General features: G+C 55.8%; 1 protein-coding gene and 1 long non-coding RNA gene across 4 annotated transcripts in view; one reads left to right on the top strand and one right to left on the bottom strand.

Annotated features, from left to right (window-relative positions):
- Positions 1-20,019, top strand: part of LOC310659616 — a 169,785-nt gene that overhangs the window by 35,107 nt on the left and 114,659 nt on the right. The window lies entirely within an intron of this gene.
- RUSC2 (RUN and SH3 domain containing 2) overlaps positions 1-20,019 on the bottom strand; it is a 40,768-nt gene that overhangs the window by 18,190 nt on the left and 2,559 nt on the right. The window contains exons 1-4 of one of the 3 annotated variants that reach the window (XM_083402619.1): positions 13,654-14,020; positions 9,238-11,226; positions 1,778-2,557; positions 793-978 (exon numbers count right to left, since the gene is read on the bottom strand). In XM_083402619.1, coding sequence (XP_083258745.1) covers positions 793-978; positions 1,778-2,557; positions 9,238-11,122 — 2,851 coding nt within the window. In that variant the 5' untranslated portion in view covers positions 11,123-11,226; positions 13,654-14,020. Of the gene's footprint in view, positions 1-792; positions 979-1,777; positions 2,558-9,237; positions 11,227-13,653; positions 14,021-20,019 lie in introns of those variants that run through there. The other 2 variants (XM_083402618.1, XM_083402620.1) reach the window with 2 other exon arrangements.

Below are 20,019 nucleotides of genomic sequence, written 5' to 3'. Positions count from 1 at the left end.
TGCCTGCCAGTTTGAGATACCTGGAGGAAAAGGTGGGATATACGTGAAATAAATACCGTATTTTTCACTCCATAAGACGCACTTTTTTCCTCCTAAAAAGCAAGGGGAAATGTGTGTGCGTCTTATGGAGCGAATGCAGGCTGCGCAGCTATTGCTGAAGCCAGCACAGCGAGAGGGAGAGCTGCGCAGTACTTCTGGGTTGCTGGCTTTCCAGAGAAGCAGGATGAGAGACGGAAGGGGCTCCGTAAGGGCTCCTTCCCATCCCTCATCCTGCTTCGCTGGGAAGCCAGCCAACCAAGCGGCGCTGTGCAGCTCTCCCTCTTGCTGTGCTGGCTGAAGAGGCTTTGCGCAGCCATCGCTGAAGTCAGCACAGCTCTTGGTCTGCTGGCTTCAGCGATAGCTGCGCAGCTTGCTCTGGCTTTTCCGGGAGGTGGGAGAAGGGATGGAGGGCAGCCCGTCAGTCCCTTCTCCCACCTCCCAGAAAAGCCAGCAAGAGCCGCTCTACCTTTAAAGAGCCACGCCAAGCGAGCGTGTCTGCGGCTCTTGCTGGCTTTTCTTGTTTTCCTCCTCTAAAAACTAGGTGTGTCTTATGGTCGGGTGCGCCTTACAGGGCGAAAAATACGGTATATGATTTCAGAGACGGGGGGCTGGCATTCATGGCCCGCTGCTGAGTCCTCCCCTTCCATCCTGCCCTTCCAGGGGGTCCCTCCAAGGCCCCCCTTCCCCACCCAGAGGGAAGAGGGGGGGAGCCGCTCGCTGGCTGCCTTAGCCCCACGGGAGGAGGGGGCCCACCGTTGAGTCTGCAGCTGGCGCGGCCCGTGCTCAAGGGGAGCTCGAAGATGGGGTTCCTCCAGGGCAGCCTGCCCTCTGGCTGCTTCCAGTCCAGGCTGCCGGCCAGCCCCGAAATGCGCTCCAGGCCCAGGGGGTTCCTCCGCCGGTACTCCCGCCACTTGAGGGCTTGCGGAGAGAGGTGGTTGGCTGGGGGGGGGGCACCCGGGACGAGGCAGGAGAGATGGGGGAGAAGGAGAGGGGCAGAAAAGCAGGGGGGGGCAAAGGGGAGGAGGCAGGAACAGAGACAGGCAGTTAGTAGCAGCAGCAGCAGCAGCATCGGGGTGTTCAAGCGGTGGAGCCCCCAAAAAGGTGCAGGGGAAACACACCTGGAGGGTACACCTGAGCGGGGCAGGTGGGGCAGGAGGCAACTGGGCAGAGAAGGCTGCAGGGACCCCCAGCCACCTGATGCTTCAGAGGCCTTTCGCACACATGCACACAGGCATATTCTGCAGAATCCTAGAACTGTTGAAAGGGGCCCCTAGAGTCATCTAGCCCACCCCCTACAATGCAGGATGTGTCTCAGTTCCGGCACAGCCTGGCTTTCCCAGGGAGGGGAGTTAGAGAGGCGTGAAAGGACAGGAGTCAGCCCCCCCCCCCCAGGATTGGAGCCAGTCCTTGGCCAAAGACAGACACACCCATCCCCTGCCCTCCACCGGCTGCTCCCCAGGGGGAGGTTACAGGGGGGTACCCTCACTCACAGGCAGTGGGACCCTTGGCCCAGAGATGGAGCCTTGGCATGCGTTCCCCGAAAGCAGGACCCACCCAGGCTGGCACTGGCAGCCTGACAATGGCAGCCTATACCTCCCCCCAACACCCAGTGTTTTGGGGGCCCCAGCAATGAAGGAAAATGGCATAGCCCCCCCAAAAAAACCCATGCACACTCCCAGATCTTTTCCCCAACACCCCAACGCTCTGCTGCATGACCATCTCTGGAGCGGCTACCCACCATTGAGCGGCCGAGGGCCCAGCGATCCTGCGCCCAGAGCCTCGCTGCAGCCGAGGGGCCACTGGGGCTCCCCATGGTCGCCTGGCCTGGCCAGGATCAGCCCGGGGGGCATCAGGGGAGGCAGGGCGGTGCTGCGGTGGAGCTGGCGCTCGGGCACAGGGGCATCCAGTTCCGGCAGCAGCACGGCAGCCTTCGTGGGCGCGGGCGGGGGGCTCTCCTTCTTGGCCAGCAGGGCAGTGCCGTTGGCATTGCTGCTGAGGTTGGCAGCCTGGCTTCCTGCGGGAGGGGAAGTCCCGGTTGGCAGGAGGTTGGCGGAGACCGGGCAAGACCTGCTCCGGGGCGGGTGGTTCTCATTGCCCGGCGAGCAGGAGGAGGACGAGGAGGAGTCCGCGCTCTGGAAAAAAGGCACGTTGTTTCGCACGGGGGAGTAGCTGCCCAGCGGGGACGGGCGCGTGGTCTCCGGCACGGGCTTCCTGGCACAGCCGTCCCCCAGGGAGGCCGCCCCGTCCGCTGAGCGCTGGCCGTGCCCCAGGGCCGCCGCCTGGACCACCATCTCGGCCGAGGTGGCGGAGGCTGAAGACTGGGAGGCGGAGGAGAGAGTCTGGCTGGCGGCCGAGCGGCTGTAGAGCTGGGAGAGGCTGGCGGCAAAGTGGCTGTGCAAGGCCCGTGCCTTGGGCTGCTTGGCAAAGTGGTGCTGGAACACAAAGGGCTGGATGGGCAGGGTGGTCGGGCGCTGGGCCTTGCTGTAGCGCACCACCGACTTGCTGTCCGCTGCGCCGCCTGCAGAGGGAGAGAGAGACAGCGTCAAAGGACACCAGGGAGCCAGGCTCCTCTTCTCCCAGCACCAAAGGCACCATAGAAGATTGGACTGCAGATAGACTGCCTCTGGAGCTGGAAGTTCCATAAGAGCATGAGAAGAGATAGCTGGATCAGGCCAAAGGGGGCAAAGGATATCTCTAAGGACAAATATCTCTAAGGATGTAGTTTTATAAGAATTCTAAGGTCTCAAACAAAACATAAATGTTCATAAATGTACAAGCCAAACATGTACATAAGTATATAAACCACGTGTCTGAAATAGTACAGGAGAACAATCCTGAAGCTATTTTGACTCGCCCAAATGGAGCTCAAATATTTCTCTGCAAGGAGGAAGGAGAAGGGGAAAGCTTTCCAAAGGTCTGTGGACTGTAGGGGCTGCTTACACCTCCCCGTAAATACAGCCTGGCAAGTATCTGTTAAGCTGAGCACACTCTCAATATGCATAAGAGATTCAGGAAGTATTTACCATCTCCAAGGAATGGCCAGGCTACCCAGAAAAGTCAACCAAGTAAGGCCTTATCAGGTATCCTGGCAGACAGGAGAGAAGCAACACTCTCAAATTTCTGCTGGGGACAGCCTCCTTCTGTGATGTATGGATGATGTTTTGGGGGGTGGTCTTGGATTACAGGGTGGGCAATCTCAAAATTCTATATAGGGGCTTGTGCACCACTGTTTGGGGTTCTCCTCCCTCCTGCGTGTGGCGAGTGGGGACCCTGTTGCAATAGCTTATTTCCTTTAATAAAGATCAGGCTTACTAGCTGCTTTGCTTCTCAATATACTCTGGTTGGCCTCTGCTATTTTCTCCTCCCGACAGGGAACCCACTTAAGGAGTCTATATGGGTTCTGGAATACCCTGTAAGGAAAAGGGAGCAGTTTTTCTTATAACAGCTGGAACCCTCACAGACTGCCTCTGGGTGGCACAACAGCCTTAAGAGCATGAGAAGAGTCTGCTGGATCAGGCCCAAGGAACACGCAAGCTCTCCTGGAAACACGCAAGCACAAGAGCCACTTTCCCCTCCTGCGGTTTCCAGCAGAGCGACTTAAAAAGCCACTCTCACCTCATCCCTCTGGACGCTCAATGAACAGTTAGCTGGAAGCCTCCACTGTGCAGAGGAGCCAACTCCAGGGGGGCCAAGGGCTCTTCAACCCCCCAATAAAGTACTTGAGGGAGCCAGCCCCCCTCAAGTTGAAGGGCACTGCCATTCATGTGGTGTGCATGCCCCATGCCATGTAATCAATTATGTGGGTCAGGGCTTACCTGAGCCCCCCCACCCAATATTTTATTCAAGTTGGTGCCTCTGTGTGTGTTACTTTTTGCAGTGAAAGGCTCCGTCTTTGGCATAAATGTCTGTGAAATGACGCCCAACACAGACGCTGTCCAGTCTAAGTGCCTCTATCACTCTGGAAACCTGAGTCCGAAGCAGCCTGGCAGGGGCTGCTCTGGCATCTCCCCGGGGTTGGCGTGACCCTCCCAGGAGAATCACACAGGCAGCCCCTTTCGGAGCCTCTGGGTCAATGTGCCCCTTGGAGCAAAAGGGAAGCCGAGAAGGGGAGGGCAGGCAGAAAGGAGCCTCCTCCCGGATGGTCAAGCCTCTTGCCAAGGCCGACTGGCCCCTTCAGCTCTGCTGGACTCTCCTTTCCGTGGTCCAGGGAAAGAGGCTCCTGGAATCCCAGAGAAGCCTCTTCCAACCCACAAGGTTGTCCTTAGCAGCTCTGGGAAGTTCCCTAAATGCAAGCTCATGCCACCTCTTCTGCACCTTGGTTGTCGAACGCCTTGCGACTCAAACGTTTTGGCTCCTAAACATCAAAAACCCAGAAATGAGTGTTCCAGTTTGTGAAGGTTTTTTGGAAGCCAAGCATCTGGTTGAGTACAGGAAGTTTAATTGGAAGCCACACCTTGGTTTCTGAACCATTATGGGGGTCGAATGGACTCCTGGAACGGATTACGTTTGACAACCAAGGTACCACTGTACCTCAAACTGGACAGAGAAGCAACCCACCTCCCTCTTGATTCCAGCCACATTTTGGATCTTCACATTGACTTGGAAGCGCTGGAAGGCCCCAAGGGTCATTGTGAGAAGAATATTAAGGTCTCAGATATATATTAAATGTTCATAAATGTATCAACCAAGTACGTACATAGATCACCACAGGAAGACCGACCTGAAACCATTTTTGATTCCCAAACTGAGCAAATGTTTTCTCTGCAAGGTCAGAGGAAAATGGAAAAGCCTCCCCATTGTCTTTTCCTTCACAAATCCTGGCTTAAGGGTATGTCTGTGTATGAATAGGGTGAGCCTGTGACCTGGCCCAGGAACGAAGTATTTATCATTACAAAAGACTGGCCATGCTCCCCAGGCAATCCAATCAAGTGACCATTAAACAGGTAACCTGGCAGACAAGAGGTAAACAAAGCACTCAGATTTCTGCTGTAGACCACCCTTTCTGTGATGTAGTTATGATGTATCTGAGGCAATTTCAAAAGTCTGTATAAGGGCTTGCACACCATAGTTCTGGGTTCCTCCTCCCTCCTGCGTGGGGTGAGTGAGGACCCTGTTGCAACAGATCAATAAAGATCAGGCTTACTAGCTGCTTTGCTTCTCAATATTCTCTGGTTGGCCTCAGTTATTTTCTCCTACCAATAGGGAACCTACGTAAGGACTCTATATGGGCTCTTGGATTTTTGTTTACAACATCATCTGGTTCAACCCTCTGCAATTCAGTTTACCTCTCCTGCCCCTGCCTTGAAAGCCCCCCTTCATATTTGCTGCGGCCCTCCTAGGGTTGTGGTGGCAGAGCCCTGCCTGGTCCTCTGGCTCAGGGGAAGCAGCCCCCCAGCCCCCAACCCTGGGAAAGAAGACCATGCCAGGCCAGCGCCAAGCCCAGGAGGGATCACCCAGGTGCCCAATGAATGAAAACCAGCAAGGCAACAAACCAGGGTGCACTCCTGGCTCTCATTCAGTTGCAGGCATGGCTGAACCTTCCCAGTTTATTTGTTATTAAATGTACGCCCCATCCTTCCTCCCAGAGGAGCCCACAAAGGGAGAAAGCAACCAAAGCAGCTTACAAACAACTTCAAAGCAGATGGAGAGCAGGAAAGATCTCCGCTTAAAAGGCTCGTTGGAAGAGGAAGGGCTTCAGCAGGTGCCAAGAAGGCGACAGAGGCTGCCTAATATCCCAGCGGAGGGGAAATGCCCCGGAAAATGTCAGGCAAAGCAGGATGAGGGCTCAACTGGCAGCTCCTGTCAGAGCCACAGGTCTGGCCGCCCCTGGAAGGGCAAGCAAGCCTCGCTCAGCCTCAGAGAATGGCGCAGGCCAACCTGGCAGGGCCGTTGTACGGGTTTCAAGGCTGCCGTTGCGTGTGCCAAGCAGTCAGAGCTCTCAGAAGGTGCTGGGCAAGTCATGAGTGGTGCTAATTGGAATATCTGAAGGCCTTTTTGGGACCAAGCCGTGGTCGAAAGGGAAGCCATGAGTCAGCCCAGTTCTGCCCCTGGACAAAGCAATCAGGCGCATCCTGCTCAGATCACCAGATCCTTGGATCCAATCAGCATTTCATTCAAGCATCTGAAAAGGGGAGAACAGCTTCTCTGAGGCTGTGCTGGAGGAGGCACTGGAAAAACCATGTCAAGCTGGAAGGATGGAGCAGGGAGGCTCTCAAAGGGTCCCCTGGGTGGGTGAGCAGGAGTCAGCAGTGGGGGGGGGGCAGGACCAGGGCCCTCCCTTCCCCCACCCACCCTGATTCACAGCCCCCTTCCCCCCTGAACCATCTATGTGTAGGGGGGGCTATGGGGGTTTGAGCCTCTGCCCTGGACCCTCTTGGAAGGGGGTCCATATGAACCAGCAAGGGCCAGCAAGAGAACCCCACACCCCTCAAGGGGGGCTGCAAGGGCGGAATCTGCCCCTCTGGGGGCCAGGCATGTTTGCCTCCTCGTCCTCCTCATGCAAGAGGGGCTCCCCCAACACGCCCCCCCCGTCCCTCCAGACCTTTTCGCTTGGGATGTCCTGGGCTGGCGCTCCCGCAGCTGGAGGTGTTTTGCTTCCCCGGGAGAGGAAGGAGGCGAGCAGCTGCCTTGGCCCCTCCCTGAAATGGGAGCCCGGCTGCTCGACACGAGGGTCTCCTCCTCCTGCCGCCGCGGAGCACAAGACCAGCTTCTCCCCTTTCAGCTCTTCGCCTCCAGGACAGAGATCTCTCCAAGGGGGACAATTCCTGCCCCCAGGCGGGGTCTCTGGTCCTGCCAGGAGCCCGGGAAGGTAGGGAACTGGGGAGTCCCACTAGCATAGGAAACTGGGTGGCAGCCGCAAGTAGACCAAGGGGGGGGGTTATTAGGTGTAATGCTGGAGTGAATGAAGAAAATGATGTTTATATATAGCGGACAGACCAAGAACCGGAAGTTCTTTAGCTTCTTCACTTTCTCTCTCTCTTCTAAATCTTTTTCTATTCCTTTTCTTATCCCTCCCTCCCTCCCTCCCTTCCTTCCTCTCCTCTCCTCTCTCTCTTTTTTGCCTTTAGATTAATGTTTTAGTTTGGCCAAAAATGAGAGAGAATATTCAACTGCTTGACTTGACATCTTTCCGCAGGCCTTTGGTTTGGACTCAGTCTGACCCTTATGTTTTCCGTCCCGTTACGGTTCTGATCCACGGGCTACTTTTAAAATGAGGCTGCATTTTAAATTGCATTTTAACCTGTATTTTAAATTGTGTTTTTCCCTCCATTATGTTTTTATTGTAATTTTACTGGTGTTAGCCAGTAAATTATTCTTATTCTTATTCTTCTTATTATTATTAACAATAATCTTTGTATTCTTCCTTATAAAAAGAAAAAAAAGACACAGCAGACTGGGGGGGGGGGGCAGGGCCCCAAACTGAAGGGAGTGCAGAGAAGAGTGGGGGCAAAACTGCCCTTGAGGCCAGGAAGGGCCAGGGAGCATCTTTGAGGCCAGGACCCTTCCTGGTCCAGGGTGCAAAAGGGCAGTGGGAATGTCCAGACAGTGGTGGGTGGGCTGAGGAGCCTCTGGCCTAAGTGCTCCTGAGCATGGATCTCCCTGGCAGGGGACTGGACAAGCCACCTTCTCGAGAGTAAAGGATTTGAGAGGAGTTGTAAAATAAATACTGGGCAGGCTTTGGGATCGGGGCCCGTTCCTGCCGCAGGAGGGTGCTGTGTGGCTTCCGAGCAAAGCCTGCCCCCCTCTCTTCCTCTCCCAAGGAGGCTCTTTGCATCCCCAGAGCCACCCCTTCCCTTCCTTCTCTGCTCACCTGCCGTTGGACGGCAAGACCAGCCAGGGATCCGGCCCTTGTGGGCACATTTCAGATCCTCAGCAAACCAAGTCACACGGTGGCATCAAGCAGGCAACAGAAATCAGGAGAAAGGTTTCGCTGCAAACCTCTGGGAGATGTTTCTCGAGAACAGAGGCTGCCCTTTGGGCAGGGTGCTGTCAAAAGAAAGCTAGGAATCTCCTCCTTGTTCCAATGCTGGTCGCCCAGGATGTCTGAGCCCCAGACCTGCAGAGGCCAAGAGGTGAGGGAGCACAGCACCCCGGGGCCAAGACACAGCCCGCCAAGAGCCCAAGCCACGCATCCATGGGCGAGAGGGCTCTCAAGGGCGACTCTTGGCCTCCCCAAAGGCTGCTGGGATAACCAGAGAGGAAAGTTCTCTTGTCCTCAAATCCTGCTTGCGTCTGGTCAGCCATGGTGAACTAGAGGGGCCACAGGCCTGATCCAGTGGGCTCTTCATTTGTTCTAATTTGGAAAGGGCATTCTGGCCATCGCCCCCGTATTTTCCCCATTGATCTTTGGGTATTTGGAGTTTTTGCTTTGCATTTTAAGTTTCAGAGGCTTGCCTCAGAGCGGAGAGTTGGCTCCCCTCCCCAAACCGCCACACTAACCTCTCCGTACATAAAAAGACAAGGCCCTTTAATTCAGACCAAATGGCTGCAGCTGCCGCCTCACTGCTGGTTCCGCCTCTGGGGCATCGTCTGCTGTGGGGTGGCTGCACCCAGAGGCAGTGGGGTAAGTCCACAGCTCCCCACGTGGTCCAGCCCCACCGCATGCAAAGTCTTCCCCTCAGCACTGGGCCTCCCTGAGGCTCTTTGGGGAGCCACAAACGAGCCGTGCTGTCCCTCCCAGACACCCCAATACCCCCCATCAGACAAGAAGTGGCCCCAGTCCAGATCAGGACCCCCAGTTCACCCACAAGGATGTTCTGGCCTGGGAGGAAAGGTCCCCTGCTGGCCCCGAGGGCTGGTCCCCTGCAAGTAGCCTGCCTGAAAAGCCTCATCCTGCTGCCCATCACCACCCTTTGGGGGAAGCCATGTTTATAGAATTACATAATTCTGGAGATATAATGGGCCCCCAAAGGCCATCTAGTCCAACTCCCTGCAACACAGGAATTACAACTTGAGCATCCCTGACAGGGGGCCACCCAACCTCTCTTTAAAAGCCTCAGCTGAATCACAGAATCCTAGAAGTGTTGAGCTGGAGGAGACCCCAAGGGCCATCTAGACTGACCCCCTGCAATGCAGGAATCCCAGGAGGAGGAGGAGACATTGAGCCGACTGCCCCCCTTCCAGCATTCAGACAAACAGGCACAATCCACCAGCTGCGAGAGAGAAGCAGCGCGCCCGTCACCCAGGGCAGTGGCTTACCATCAGCTCGGGCACGAATGTCTTTCTGGCCAAGGCCGCTGGCAGACCCCTGCTCCATCAAGGCGGAGAAGAACGGCTGCGTGGGCCCCTCCTGCCCGCAGGAAGGCATCTCCCTGGAGCCCAGGCCCTTCCTGGGGGCGCTCAGCCCCCTCTCGGCGCCACGGTGGCCCTCGCAGCTGCAGTTGAGGGCGTGGGACGGGAGGCTCTGGCTGTGCCTGGCCTGGCCCTCGAGGAAGACGGATCCATCCCTCTGGTACTCGGGGATGGGGGAGAACTCCAGGGACGAGTCCCTGCTGGTGCGCAGCGGGGGGGAGGAGCCCGTCTTCTTGCGGCCCTTGGCCAGCTCCGCAAAGGAGGTGACCCGCTTGGGCGGGGAGCCCTGGGAGGGCAGCGCAGGGCCGTCGCTCAGCTGGACCGGGCAGCTCATCATGCGCTCCAGGGAGCCCAGCCGCCCGGTGGGGCTGCGGTCCAGGCTGCGGTCGTAGCTGCGGGACCGCTGCCTCCGTGGGCCGGCCAGGGTGGGCGGCGAGACGTTGACGTACACCTGCCCCTCAATGGCGCCCTTCTCGGCCTCCCCCTGCGACTCCTCCCGCGAGCAGTCGGTGTCGCTGTCGGGCCGCTGGAACAGGTAGTACTCGGTGGGCTGCAGGGGGCTGCCCCGCGGCTGCTCCTCCGAGCAGCTGGTGATGGACGAGCCGGCTGGGCTGGGCGAGGACTGGGAGGAGAGGTCGCAGGTGACCAGCTTGTAGTAGTTCTGGGTGGCCACCACCAGCCGCGCCTGGCTCTGGAAGCAGGCTGTCAGGTCGGAGGCCTCGGAGGCGCAGGGGTCACACAGGGCGGGGTAGGAGTTGCAGTTGGCGTCCAAGACCGGGGAGGAGGCATGGTGGCACCCACAGGCCTGGTGCGGCTCGCCAGGCGCCTTGGGCTCGCCGGGCGAGGAGTGCAAGTCCAGGTAGAAGGCCCCCGAGTCTGAGTGGCTTCCGGAGGAGGAGTCGTCGCAGGAGTGGGCCCCCGCGTTGAGGTTGGGGTGCGCGTGCCCGTTCATCTTGTTGTAGAGGGCGCTGAAGTTGACCAGGACGCCGTCGGAGCTGTTGCAGGAGGAGTCACTGACATAGCCCATCGGCTGGTCAGGGGCCTCTGACTGGCTGGAGAGGCTGTAGCAGCAGCAGCGCTGGAGCTCCGCGCTGGAGCAGCTGCAGGTCCGGCTGCGGGGGGCGTCCCGGCTGTGCGCCAGCTCCTCGCCTTCGCTGGCCCACTCCTGCTCAAAGGAGAAGCTGGAGGGCTCGGCCCGGTGGCAGCCGTACTCGTCCAGCTCCATCAGCTCAGGCGCCAGGCGGCTCCTCTTGCGGGCGTCTTCGCGGGACAGCTCGTCCTCCTCCTGGCCCTCCACCACGTCCGCCCGGGGGCTGGCGCTCCAGGGCTTCACGACGGGGCTGGTGTCGTGCAGGCGGAAGGGCGGCAGGGCCAGCTCATGCAGGCGGAAGGGCGGCAGGGCCAGCTCGTGCAGGTGGAAGGAGGCCTTGCCCAGCTCATCTTCGCAGAGGTCCTGGGTCTCGCTGCCACCCAGCAGGAAGGGGTTCTGCCGCTTGTTGGCACCGGGGGCAGGCGGGTCCCTGCGCGGGGCCTCCTTCTCTTCGGGCGTCTCCCCCGGGGCCAGGGTCGCTTCTGGAGCCTGGAGCAAGCTGCTGTAGAGCAGGGAGTCGGCCTGCGAGAGGTCCCGCTCCGGGAGGGAGCCGGTCCGCAGGGCCCCCGAGTCGGCCTGCCCAAAGGGGTTGGCCCGTTTGCTGGTGGTGCCGCAGCACGGCCGGTCGGGGACCTGGCAGTGCACCAGGGGGATGTGGTGGACAATCAGCGTCTCGCCAGCCAGCTTGGGGGGGCTATCCATCGTCGTCGCTCTCCAGGACCCCCGCGGTCCCCAAGCTACCCATGGAAGGATTCAGGTGAGGAGGGACTGCAGAAGCGCATTTCATCGAAGCATCGAAGGAGCACCTGGAGGGAGACAAAGAGCAAGGAGTCAGCAGCCTGGAAACAAACGGAACCGACTGAGGGTCCCACTGCTGGCTCCTGCCTGGACCACCTCGGGAGACCCCTGCTCAGAACTCTTGGGGGACTCAGCAAGAGAGTTAGTGACCCCCCCAGGGGAGGAAAGACTCAAGACCGGGGGGGGGGGAGGAAAATGGCTCAGCACTATAACAGAAAGACCATCACAATCACAGGTAAATCAGTCTTTCTCAGAAAAGTCTTCAGCAGACTACTAAAAACCTACAGACACTAAAACAGAGGTTTTCAACCTTTTTGAGTCCATGTTTCCCTTGACCAGGAGGCCAGTTAGGTCCCCCCCCCCCCTTGCCTGCAGAGCTGGCAGCCCCTCACCCCTTTTCAAACCCCCTCCTTTGTGGAGTGTTCCCTCAGCCTCCTCTCCCCTTTCCTTGGGAGTCTTCTGGGCAGGCGCTGCTGCCACCCCTGGTCTCTGAGCTGCCCCCAAGAGAGGGGCCTCCTCACACTGCCCCTCAGGGGCCTGGGAAGAGGATGCCCCCAGCCTTAGTGGTCCAACAGAGACTGGCCAAAGGTGAACGTGAGGCCAATGCCTTGCCTTGGGTGGCAGCAGCGGGCACTGCCAGGCCTGCATGGCAGAAAGGCTCCCCTTCAGCTCCCGGGCAAGCCTTGCACACAGCAAGCCCAAGAAAGCCAACATGGCCCTTGTCTGCTTGCCTGGCCTCCCACTTGGCTCTCCGATCCCAACAGCTGGCAGACTGGCTGGCTGGCTGGTTGGGCTCCCTCGCCCGCCCGCCTGGGCTTGCTTACTCTGATGCTGCCTCAGCAACCAGCACCCCCTGGCCAGCCCCACAGGCACCATTCGCCTGGGGAGCTTGGAGCCAGGGCTGCTGCAACAAACAGCTGTGCGAGCCTTGGGGAGGCAGAGACGCAAGAGGGCATCCGGAGAGGGAGGGAACAAAAGAGGGGCAGAGGCCAGGGTTGCCTGTGGCACCCCTGACCATCATTCAAGGCACCCCAGGGCGCCACAGCACACTGGCTAAAAACCATTACAGTGGACACTAGGGTTGCAACCGTGATCCATGTGGGATGCACATTCGCAACCCGCAGCATTTGCAACCTGCAGTGGCACATCCATGCACGCGCAGGTTGCGATTTGGCACTTCTGTGCATGCGCAAAGCACGATTTAGTGCTTCTGCGCATGCGCGACCCCTGAAACCTGGAAGTAACGTGTTCTTGTACTTCTGGGTTTCAGCAGGTCCATAACCCGAAAAAACACAACCTGAAGCACCCATAACCCGAGGTATGGCTGTAGACTAAAAGAAATTAGAGCAAATAATTAAAAGAGAACTATATTTGTTTCTGGGTGACGCTGGTGGCACTGTGGGTTAAACCACTGAGCCTAGGGCTTGCCAATCAGAAGGTTGGCGGTTTGAATCCCCGCAATGGGGTGAGCTCCCGTTGCTCGGTCCCTGCTCCTACCAACCTAGCAGTTCGAAAGCACGTCAAAGTGCAAGTAGATAAATAGGTACCGCTCTGGCGGGAAGGTAAACGGTGTTTCCGTGTGCTGCTCTGGTTTGCCAGAAGCGGCTTTGTCATGCTGGCCACATGACCATGTCTGCAGAAAAACGCCGGCTCCCTCGGCCAGTAAAGCGAGATGAGCGCCACAGCCCCAGAGTTGGCCACGACTGGACCTAATGCTCAGGGGTCCCTTTACCTTTACCTTTTTAAATTTGTTGATACTGAAGAGGAACTTGGGGTCATGCACTCCCCACCTGCACCCCAACCGTATCTGCACTTGGTCGCACCTCCTTTCCCTGCATACACAGAGCACAAAACAGCCCCCGCAACCCCCCCCCAGTTCTCCAGTCACCACTCATGTCACCCCAAGCCCTTGGGGTGTCTCTCTCCTTTGCCTTCCCGGGACACGCAGCATCCCATGACAACAACCGAGCCGAGGTTCCCCCTGGGTGCTTCTGCACCAAAACCACCCTTTTTCTGTCCAGGCCATGGATCTGCTTCCGACCCCCAAGAACCAGAAGCTGTGGGGCTGGAGGCAAGAGCCTCTCCCTCGCATGGACAGTCTCCCAAGGCAAGCGAAGCAAAGAGCATTTTTCTGGAGAAGCCCACTGCCTGCCACTCTTGCCAACCGCCAGACTCCTGGCCTCTGGACAGAAGAGCGTTTCTGAGTGCCCAACTCCCAGCCAGACCCCTTGGCAAACGGACCTTCCTGGAACAACCTGATATTGTGTCCCCTCCATTAGGGAAGATGCCTACCTGCACAGTAACCCCCCTGCCCCCACCAGAAATTAGGTTAATGGAAAGCCGTGGGAACCTAGCGAGACCACATGGCACAAGGGAGCCAGTGAGAGCCTTGAAGGAAAGAAGGTGGAAAGGTGGAGGGGGCCCAATCCACTCACCCAGAGTCCTCCTTTCTCGGGAGTCTGGGGCTGGTGCCCTTGGAAAATGGGGGGGGGGACTGTGTCCCCTCTGGAAGGGAACCCCAAGGCAGCAGCTGCCCACAGGCTGCCTTGTCCTCGCTTTCCTAATAAATAGCATTTGATAAATTATTCCTGGCTCTGCTTGGAAATTCATAGACTCCAGCCCCATTCTTGGAAATGTCTCCTAGTCTGTGGTTCACCACCTGCCAGTTTGGGAGGGATGGGTGAAGCTCTCAGCTGAGGTGAGGGGAATACCCCACGGGCATCTCTGATAGGCATTTAAAGAAAAAATGGTGATTTGTGGCTTCAGGAATCTCAGCCAAAGCCTCCATGGCTGGGTGGTGGAACGGCGGGGGGGGGCAGCACTGCCATGGGGTGACTCACCCCTAGCAGGATGAGGTCATGAAGCCCAGAAGAGCCATTGTGGGGTGTGGGCAGGCTCCATAAAGGACGGCTGCTGCTGCTGCTGCTGATGCCCAGGACTGACCTGCTGGGAGCCCGAAGGGCCCTGCCCTGCCTCTCTCCACCTGGCTTGGGCGGTGGGGGGGGGCTGACAGGCTTTATAAAGGAGTGCTTCTGCTGCTCAAACGGGGGGGGGGGCTCCTTTTTAAAATTGTTTTAATTTTTTATTTATGTTGTTTTAAATTGTAATTGATATTAGTGTCTTTTTAGTTTTAGATTTTATGATTTATGTGGAAATTGTTTCCCATTTGGTTGTGTGAGGCGTTCACAAAGTAAAGGAAGGATTGAACTCTGATTAATAAGAATACACACAGAGGCTTGAACCAGCAAGACTCTGGGAAGGGTGCGTATAATCGTGTCTCTCTGTGTGTCTCTCCAGCCCAGGTCGTTTTATTCACAAAAGAACTTTTTACAGAGTGTTCGAAAGAACCAATCAGATTTCTTCTGAGCATTTCAACAAACCCATGTGGGGACAAGTTAAACTCCAAACAGTAGTTAGGCATGCATACTTTTGGTAAACAATCAATACACCTGATAAGAAGGATGGCCAGGAGGACAGCAATCATTATCACCTTTATGTGAGACCTGTTTCCTGGCCCTAAGATTAACATATCAGAAAAGCTACATCAAAGAAGCTTGCCCACTCTCTTTATGGCCCAGGATGCCTGCCTGGCAAAGCAACAGACTTGTCAAGCAAGAGAAATGGACAGTAGAGGAAATGGCCAGAGATGCAGAGGGTTGTGGGATTTGATCAGAAATTATTGTCAATGTATCAAACCCAGTCAATAATATGCATTCATCGTGGACACAATGGCTTGATGCATATTTTATAATTCTTCATGGTAATCCCACCTGACCCCACACTCTGGATATTTGCACTCCTACAGTTGTGTACATGTTTTATTTATTGTTTATGACTTTTGTTATGTGGGGAATTATGTAAAACTTGTCATGTTGTACGCCACGTTGAGCATTGTTTTAACTATGGAAAGGCGGCATACAAATAAAATGGTGATGATCTGGCCCTGCCTCATTGGACACCGGAGGAGTCCAGCCAAAGGTGAGCCCCAAAACACTATTCTGCCCCCTCCCCTCTATCCCTGTCTAGCGGTGCATTGAAATCATGCGCACACAGCCGAGAAGGCTTTGCTGCGGCAGGACCAAACGGCGACTCACCCCAGCAGGTGAAAAAGCAAAATGGGTAAAAAAGCAATTAAAATGCAGCTAAAGACCCAAGAACAATGAAACGTGTGGGACACCTTTTCACCCAAAAAATAATCCGTGGGTCCCTGAAGGCATCTAGGTCATGTGCTGCCTGCCCCCAAAATGCCCGCTTCCCCCATCACCATCTCCGCAGGCAAGGCAGCCCAAAGGTCGGCCTCAGCAGCTGATGACGAGGCACAAGAGTGTTTTCCTTGCTTATGCCAGTTATTTATTAAATTTGCACTCCTTCGAGGAGTTCAAGGTGGCACACACACTTTTCCTCACAACAGCCTTGCAAGGTAGGCCAGGCTAAGAGATGGCGCCTCCCAGTGGGCTTCATGTGGCTGCCTCCAGGCTGAACCCACACTCTAACCACTGCACCACACTGCCTCTGAAGCGTTAGCTACTACATCAAGGGCGCTGCATAAAAAACGGAATCTGTTGTCTCACAGGCAGCAAGGAAAATGGGAGTGAATTTTGGCAGCCATCAGGCAGGCAGGAGAGGATTGGGCCAACTTGCAAGATCATGCACCGCTTTCGAGACTGGAGCAACCGTATCCTGCATCTAAGCAACCACCAGGCTCTGAATTTGCAACCACCAAATCGCAATCCACAAACAGGGATTGGGGGCCAACCAGATTAATGAAGTAGTGAGATCTCCACTAATTATTATCTTTTTAGGTAGCAGTTTAGGGGTGATTTGGATCAGAGCCAGCTTGTTACCGTAAGTGCAGCATGCTGGCCCTCATCCAAATCACCCCTAAACTGCTGCCTAATAATAATAATAATAATTGGTGGAAATAAACAATGCCATTTTTCTAGAAAAAGAGGTTCTGGAACTCATCCTGAACACCTCCTTTGTTCTTTTAGAATGGCCAGGGTGCTCACCTGAGGGGGGCCAGAGTGGAGTTCTGGTGAATTCTGGCTGAAAAAAAGCCCTGCGTGCATAGATCATTTTGTTTGCATGCCACCTTTCCCTAGTTAAAACCATGCTCAAGGCGGCTTACAACAAGGAAAAATATTAGATAATTACAGACGTAACAAAAGCAGTCACAAACAAATAAAACATCAAGAAGTACACAACCAAACTGAACAATACTCCCCCCCCTTTCTTTCTCTCTCTCACACACACAACTTTGCCAATACAAAACTCAGAAACACACACCTGAAAGCTATCTGCAAATTGCCACTCTAGGGGAAAACGGGTGAGCGGGTGAAATTTTCCTTTTTAGCAACGCTCAGCATCTGTCACTGTGCGGAAGAGATTCCGACTAAACATCAGGAAGAGCTTTCTGACAGTAAGAGCTGTTTGACAGAGGAACAGTCTCCCTGGGGAGACGGGGCCTCTCCTCCCTTGGAGGTTTTTAAGCAGAGGTCGGGGGCCATCCATCATGGATGCTTCAGCAGAGATTCCTGCACCGCAGGGGGTGGACTAGAGGGCCTTTGAGATTCCCTCCAACTCTACGATTTTATGATTAAGGGACAGTTCACAGTGTCACACAATTCTGAGCAGGTGTAATTCACTCCCCCCTCCCCCCCAAAAAATCAGCACTCCTCCAGGAGCACTTCAGTGGGATGTTTGGCTCAGAATCCCACCCCCCATCAGGAGAGAGTGAGTTAGCAGAGAATCCAGCAGCGCTTGGGTGATGCAAGAAGTCCCCCTGCCCTGCTGCCTGAATGCATTTCCTGAAATGCCACTGGGGCCTTCAGAAGGCAGAGCAACCACTGCAGGCAGGGTTCAGTGGAGAGAGCAGGCAGGCAGGCAGGCTGGGGGACGCACTGTGCGCATGTGCTCGCCTGTGTGCTCTGCGCACTGGGACCAGGCGAAGGGGGAGGGCGGCCGCAGCTGCAGCAGCAACAGCACCGAGCTGTCAAGGCTGCGGCTGCCGCTCAGGCGAGGCTGATCCAAACCTCCCCCGACGGGCGCTGGAGGGAAGCCCAGCCTCCAACCGCGCATGGATGGGTGCATGTGCGCATGGATGGCACAGAAGAGTGTCCCTGTGTGGGCTGCTGGCACGCTCCCTTCCAGCAGCTTCCTCGCCTTGACAGCGGTGCCTCTCCAAGCGGCCGTTCCCAGAGCAGCCGCCATCGCTCTTGACTGCCGCTGCAAAAAGCTCTCATCCTCGCTCTTGGCGCCAGAGGCTCTGCCAAGCCCAGAGTGGCAGCAGGGGGGGGGGCTGTATGCTCAGAAGCAGGGAGGGAGGGGGAAAGGGTCTCAGGGGCTTCGGATGAGGGGTGCCGTCTCCAGAGGGGGTTCCTGCTTCTGGTATGGGGAGCGATGGCAACAAGAGGGAACAGCCTGTGCAAAATGCCCTCATTTAAAAAGATCACAGGGTCATGCAAGATGAGTCAGTGCGGTGCAGCTGTTAAAAGTGTCAGACTAGGACCTGGGGGACCAGGGTTCAAATCCCCCCCCCTTGGCCCTGAAGCTCACGAAGGTGCTCTTGAGCTCAGCCACTGCCTCTCAGCCTAGCCTGCCTCACAGGGCTGTCGTTGTGGGGATTAAATGGGGAGGGAGAGAACAGAAATGCAGCAAAGGTATTAATAAGAGCTGGAGGCACATGGGCGACCTGTTTGCAGCAAGGAAATGCTGCAGGAACCTCAAGGAGGCCAGCCGGGGATTCTGGGAGAAACTGTTGGCTTTGGAGCCCCAGCAAATCCCAAGTCAAGGATCAGGGTGCCGGGGGACACCGGGACTTAGCCCGGGGCAGAAGGCTTTGCATTTATATGGGAGGGCAGGACGGAACACATCCTTTGATAGGCTCCAGCTCATACTGCAGACTAGTCTTATTCTTTTATCCTCTGTCCTCCTAAGGTGCAGAATTTCAAAACACACCAAAATTAACTTAACACATGTAAATTAAAGCATTCAAAAGTATCCTAAGAGCAGTAAAACCACCAGGAGACACTTAAAAACACCAAACACAGCTGAGAGGAAAGAGGAATCCTAGGACTGTAGAGTTGGAAGAGTCTACATTTAGGAATCCTGCTGCAAGGGCGAAACGAGGCTTTAGATCACGCTGGTCAGAGACCCAGTTTGGCAAAAAACAAACCAACAACCCACACACATTTGTATACACACACAGGCTGGCAGCCTCAACGGGCACCTCTGGAGGCTTCACCTGGGGCAAAAAAACCAGCCAGCTGCCCCTCACTCCTCACTCTGCCTGCCCAACAGCCATCCCTGGATGGGCTCAAACCACCAACCTTCTGGTTAACAGCCAGACACACTGACCCATTAAAAGAGCAAGTCTCCAGCTGGCACCCAAAATGCCACATCTGCCTGGCACACCCCGCCCTAAGCAGGCCTGTCCCCAACAGGGACCTGCTGTCCCTCACATAGCATGGGACCTGGGAGCAGAGAGCACCTTGCCTGAATCACAGATTCTCCCATCCTCAGCTCCCCTCTGTGAAACAGGAAAAGCAGCAGCAGCCTCGCAGGACCGCTGGGAAGAGGTATGAGACCAGGAGATGCCACGACCTGCCCGGGCTCCCTAGGGCAGCTGTGCCCAATCCAACACACATTTCCCCTGGAGAATGGCAGCCTCTAGACATGCAGTCCAGCTGCTGCTGAGACCACTGGCCCAGCTGGGCCAGTGCTGCTGGCTCTGACTGGCAGTGTCTCTGGGAGAGAAAGCAGAAAGGGAACTTGGCACCTCAGCCACAAAAAGGGCAAGCTGCGCTCCCCTGCCGAATCCAAGGGAGGAGGCCCTGGGTCAGCGGTAGCTCATCTGCTTGGCATGCCAATAGTCCCATGTTCAACCCCACAGTTCAAGAGAGCTGCTGCCAGTCAGTGTAGACAACATCTGCCTCCTGCCAATGACTGTGCCAACGCAGCTGCCAGCCTTGGCTAAACACAAACAGGTCCACCTGGAGTCAAGCAGCTGCCCAGCTACCCGGTAAGCCTGTCCAGGAGTGGAAGGAGAAGCCTGGCAGCATCCAATGAAGTTGGACTTCTCCACGGAGCACAGTTAAACTGCGGAACTCCCTCCCACAGGAGGCAGTGATGGCTTTAATGTGGGAATGTTCAGGGATGCAGGAGACGAGATATTGTTTGATTATAGCCTTTCCAACTTGTGTAAACAAGTTCCACAATTTAGTAGAGTAACATTCCCCCTTTTAAACTCGCAGTGGATGCGTTTGCTCAGGCTGGCTAAAGCCTCTATAATAACTGCTCTGGTATTTCCCCCTTATTCCCTCATAAAAGATAAGACACGGCACAGTCTTCTATAAAAGTATAAAAAGGTTTACTCACACATCATTCTGTTCACAATAGGATCCCAGAAGGCAGACTTAGCTTAGAAAAGTAACATATACCTGGAAACTATCTCATAAGGAGACAGTCCCTTTCTCCTCTCTTGGCTGGAGGCTAGGAGAGCATCTTTGGCTAAGCAGATGCTGCTGCTTCGATGCATGCAGTCAAAGAGAGAGAGGTGGCTGCCCTGCCCTGTGCTTTTGTCGTTACCTGCACAGGTGAGGCCACGCCCACCTCTAGTCACATGCAGAGGAAGTCTGTCCCAGCCCAGAAGGAAACAGGAAGTTGACCTGCTGGCTGGACAAACATTCCTCCCCATGTGTAAACATGTTCACTCTAGGAAAGTTGTACTTGACTGCTCTTGTGTTTCACGTCCCACATTTAAGAGAGGATTGGACTAATTCATGGAGGAAGAGAGGGCTATT

Source organism: Podarcis tiliguerta, assembly GCF_965153285.1.
Source record: "Podarcis tiliguerta genome assembly, chromosome: 11".
Classification (NCBI taxonomy): domain Eukaryota; kingdom Metazoa; phylum Chordata; class Lepidosauria; order Squamata; family Lacertidae; genus Podarcis; species Podarcis tiliguerta.
This window is presented reverse-complemented; position numbering and strand designations above follow the sequence as displayed.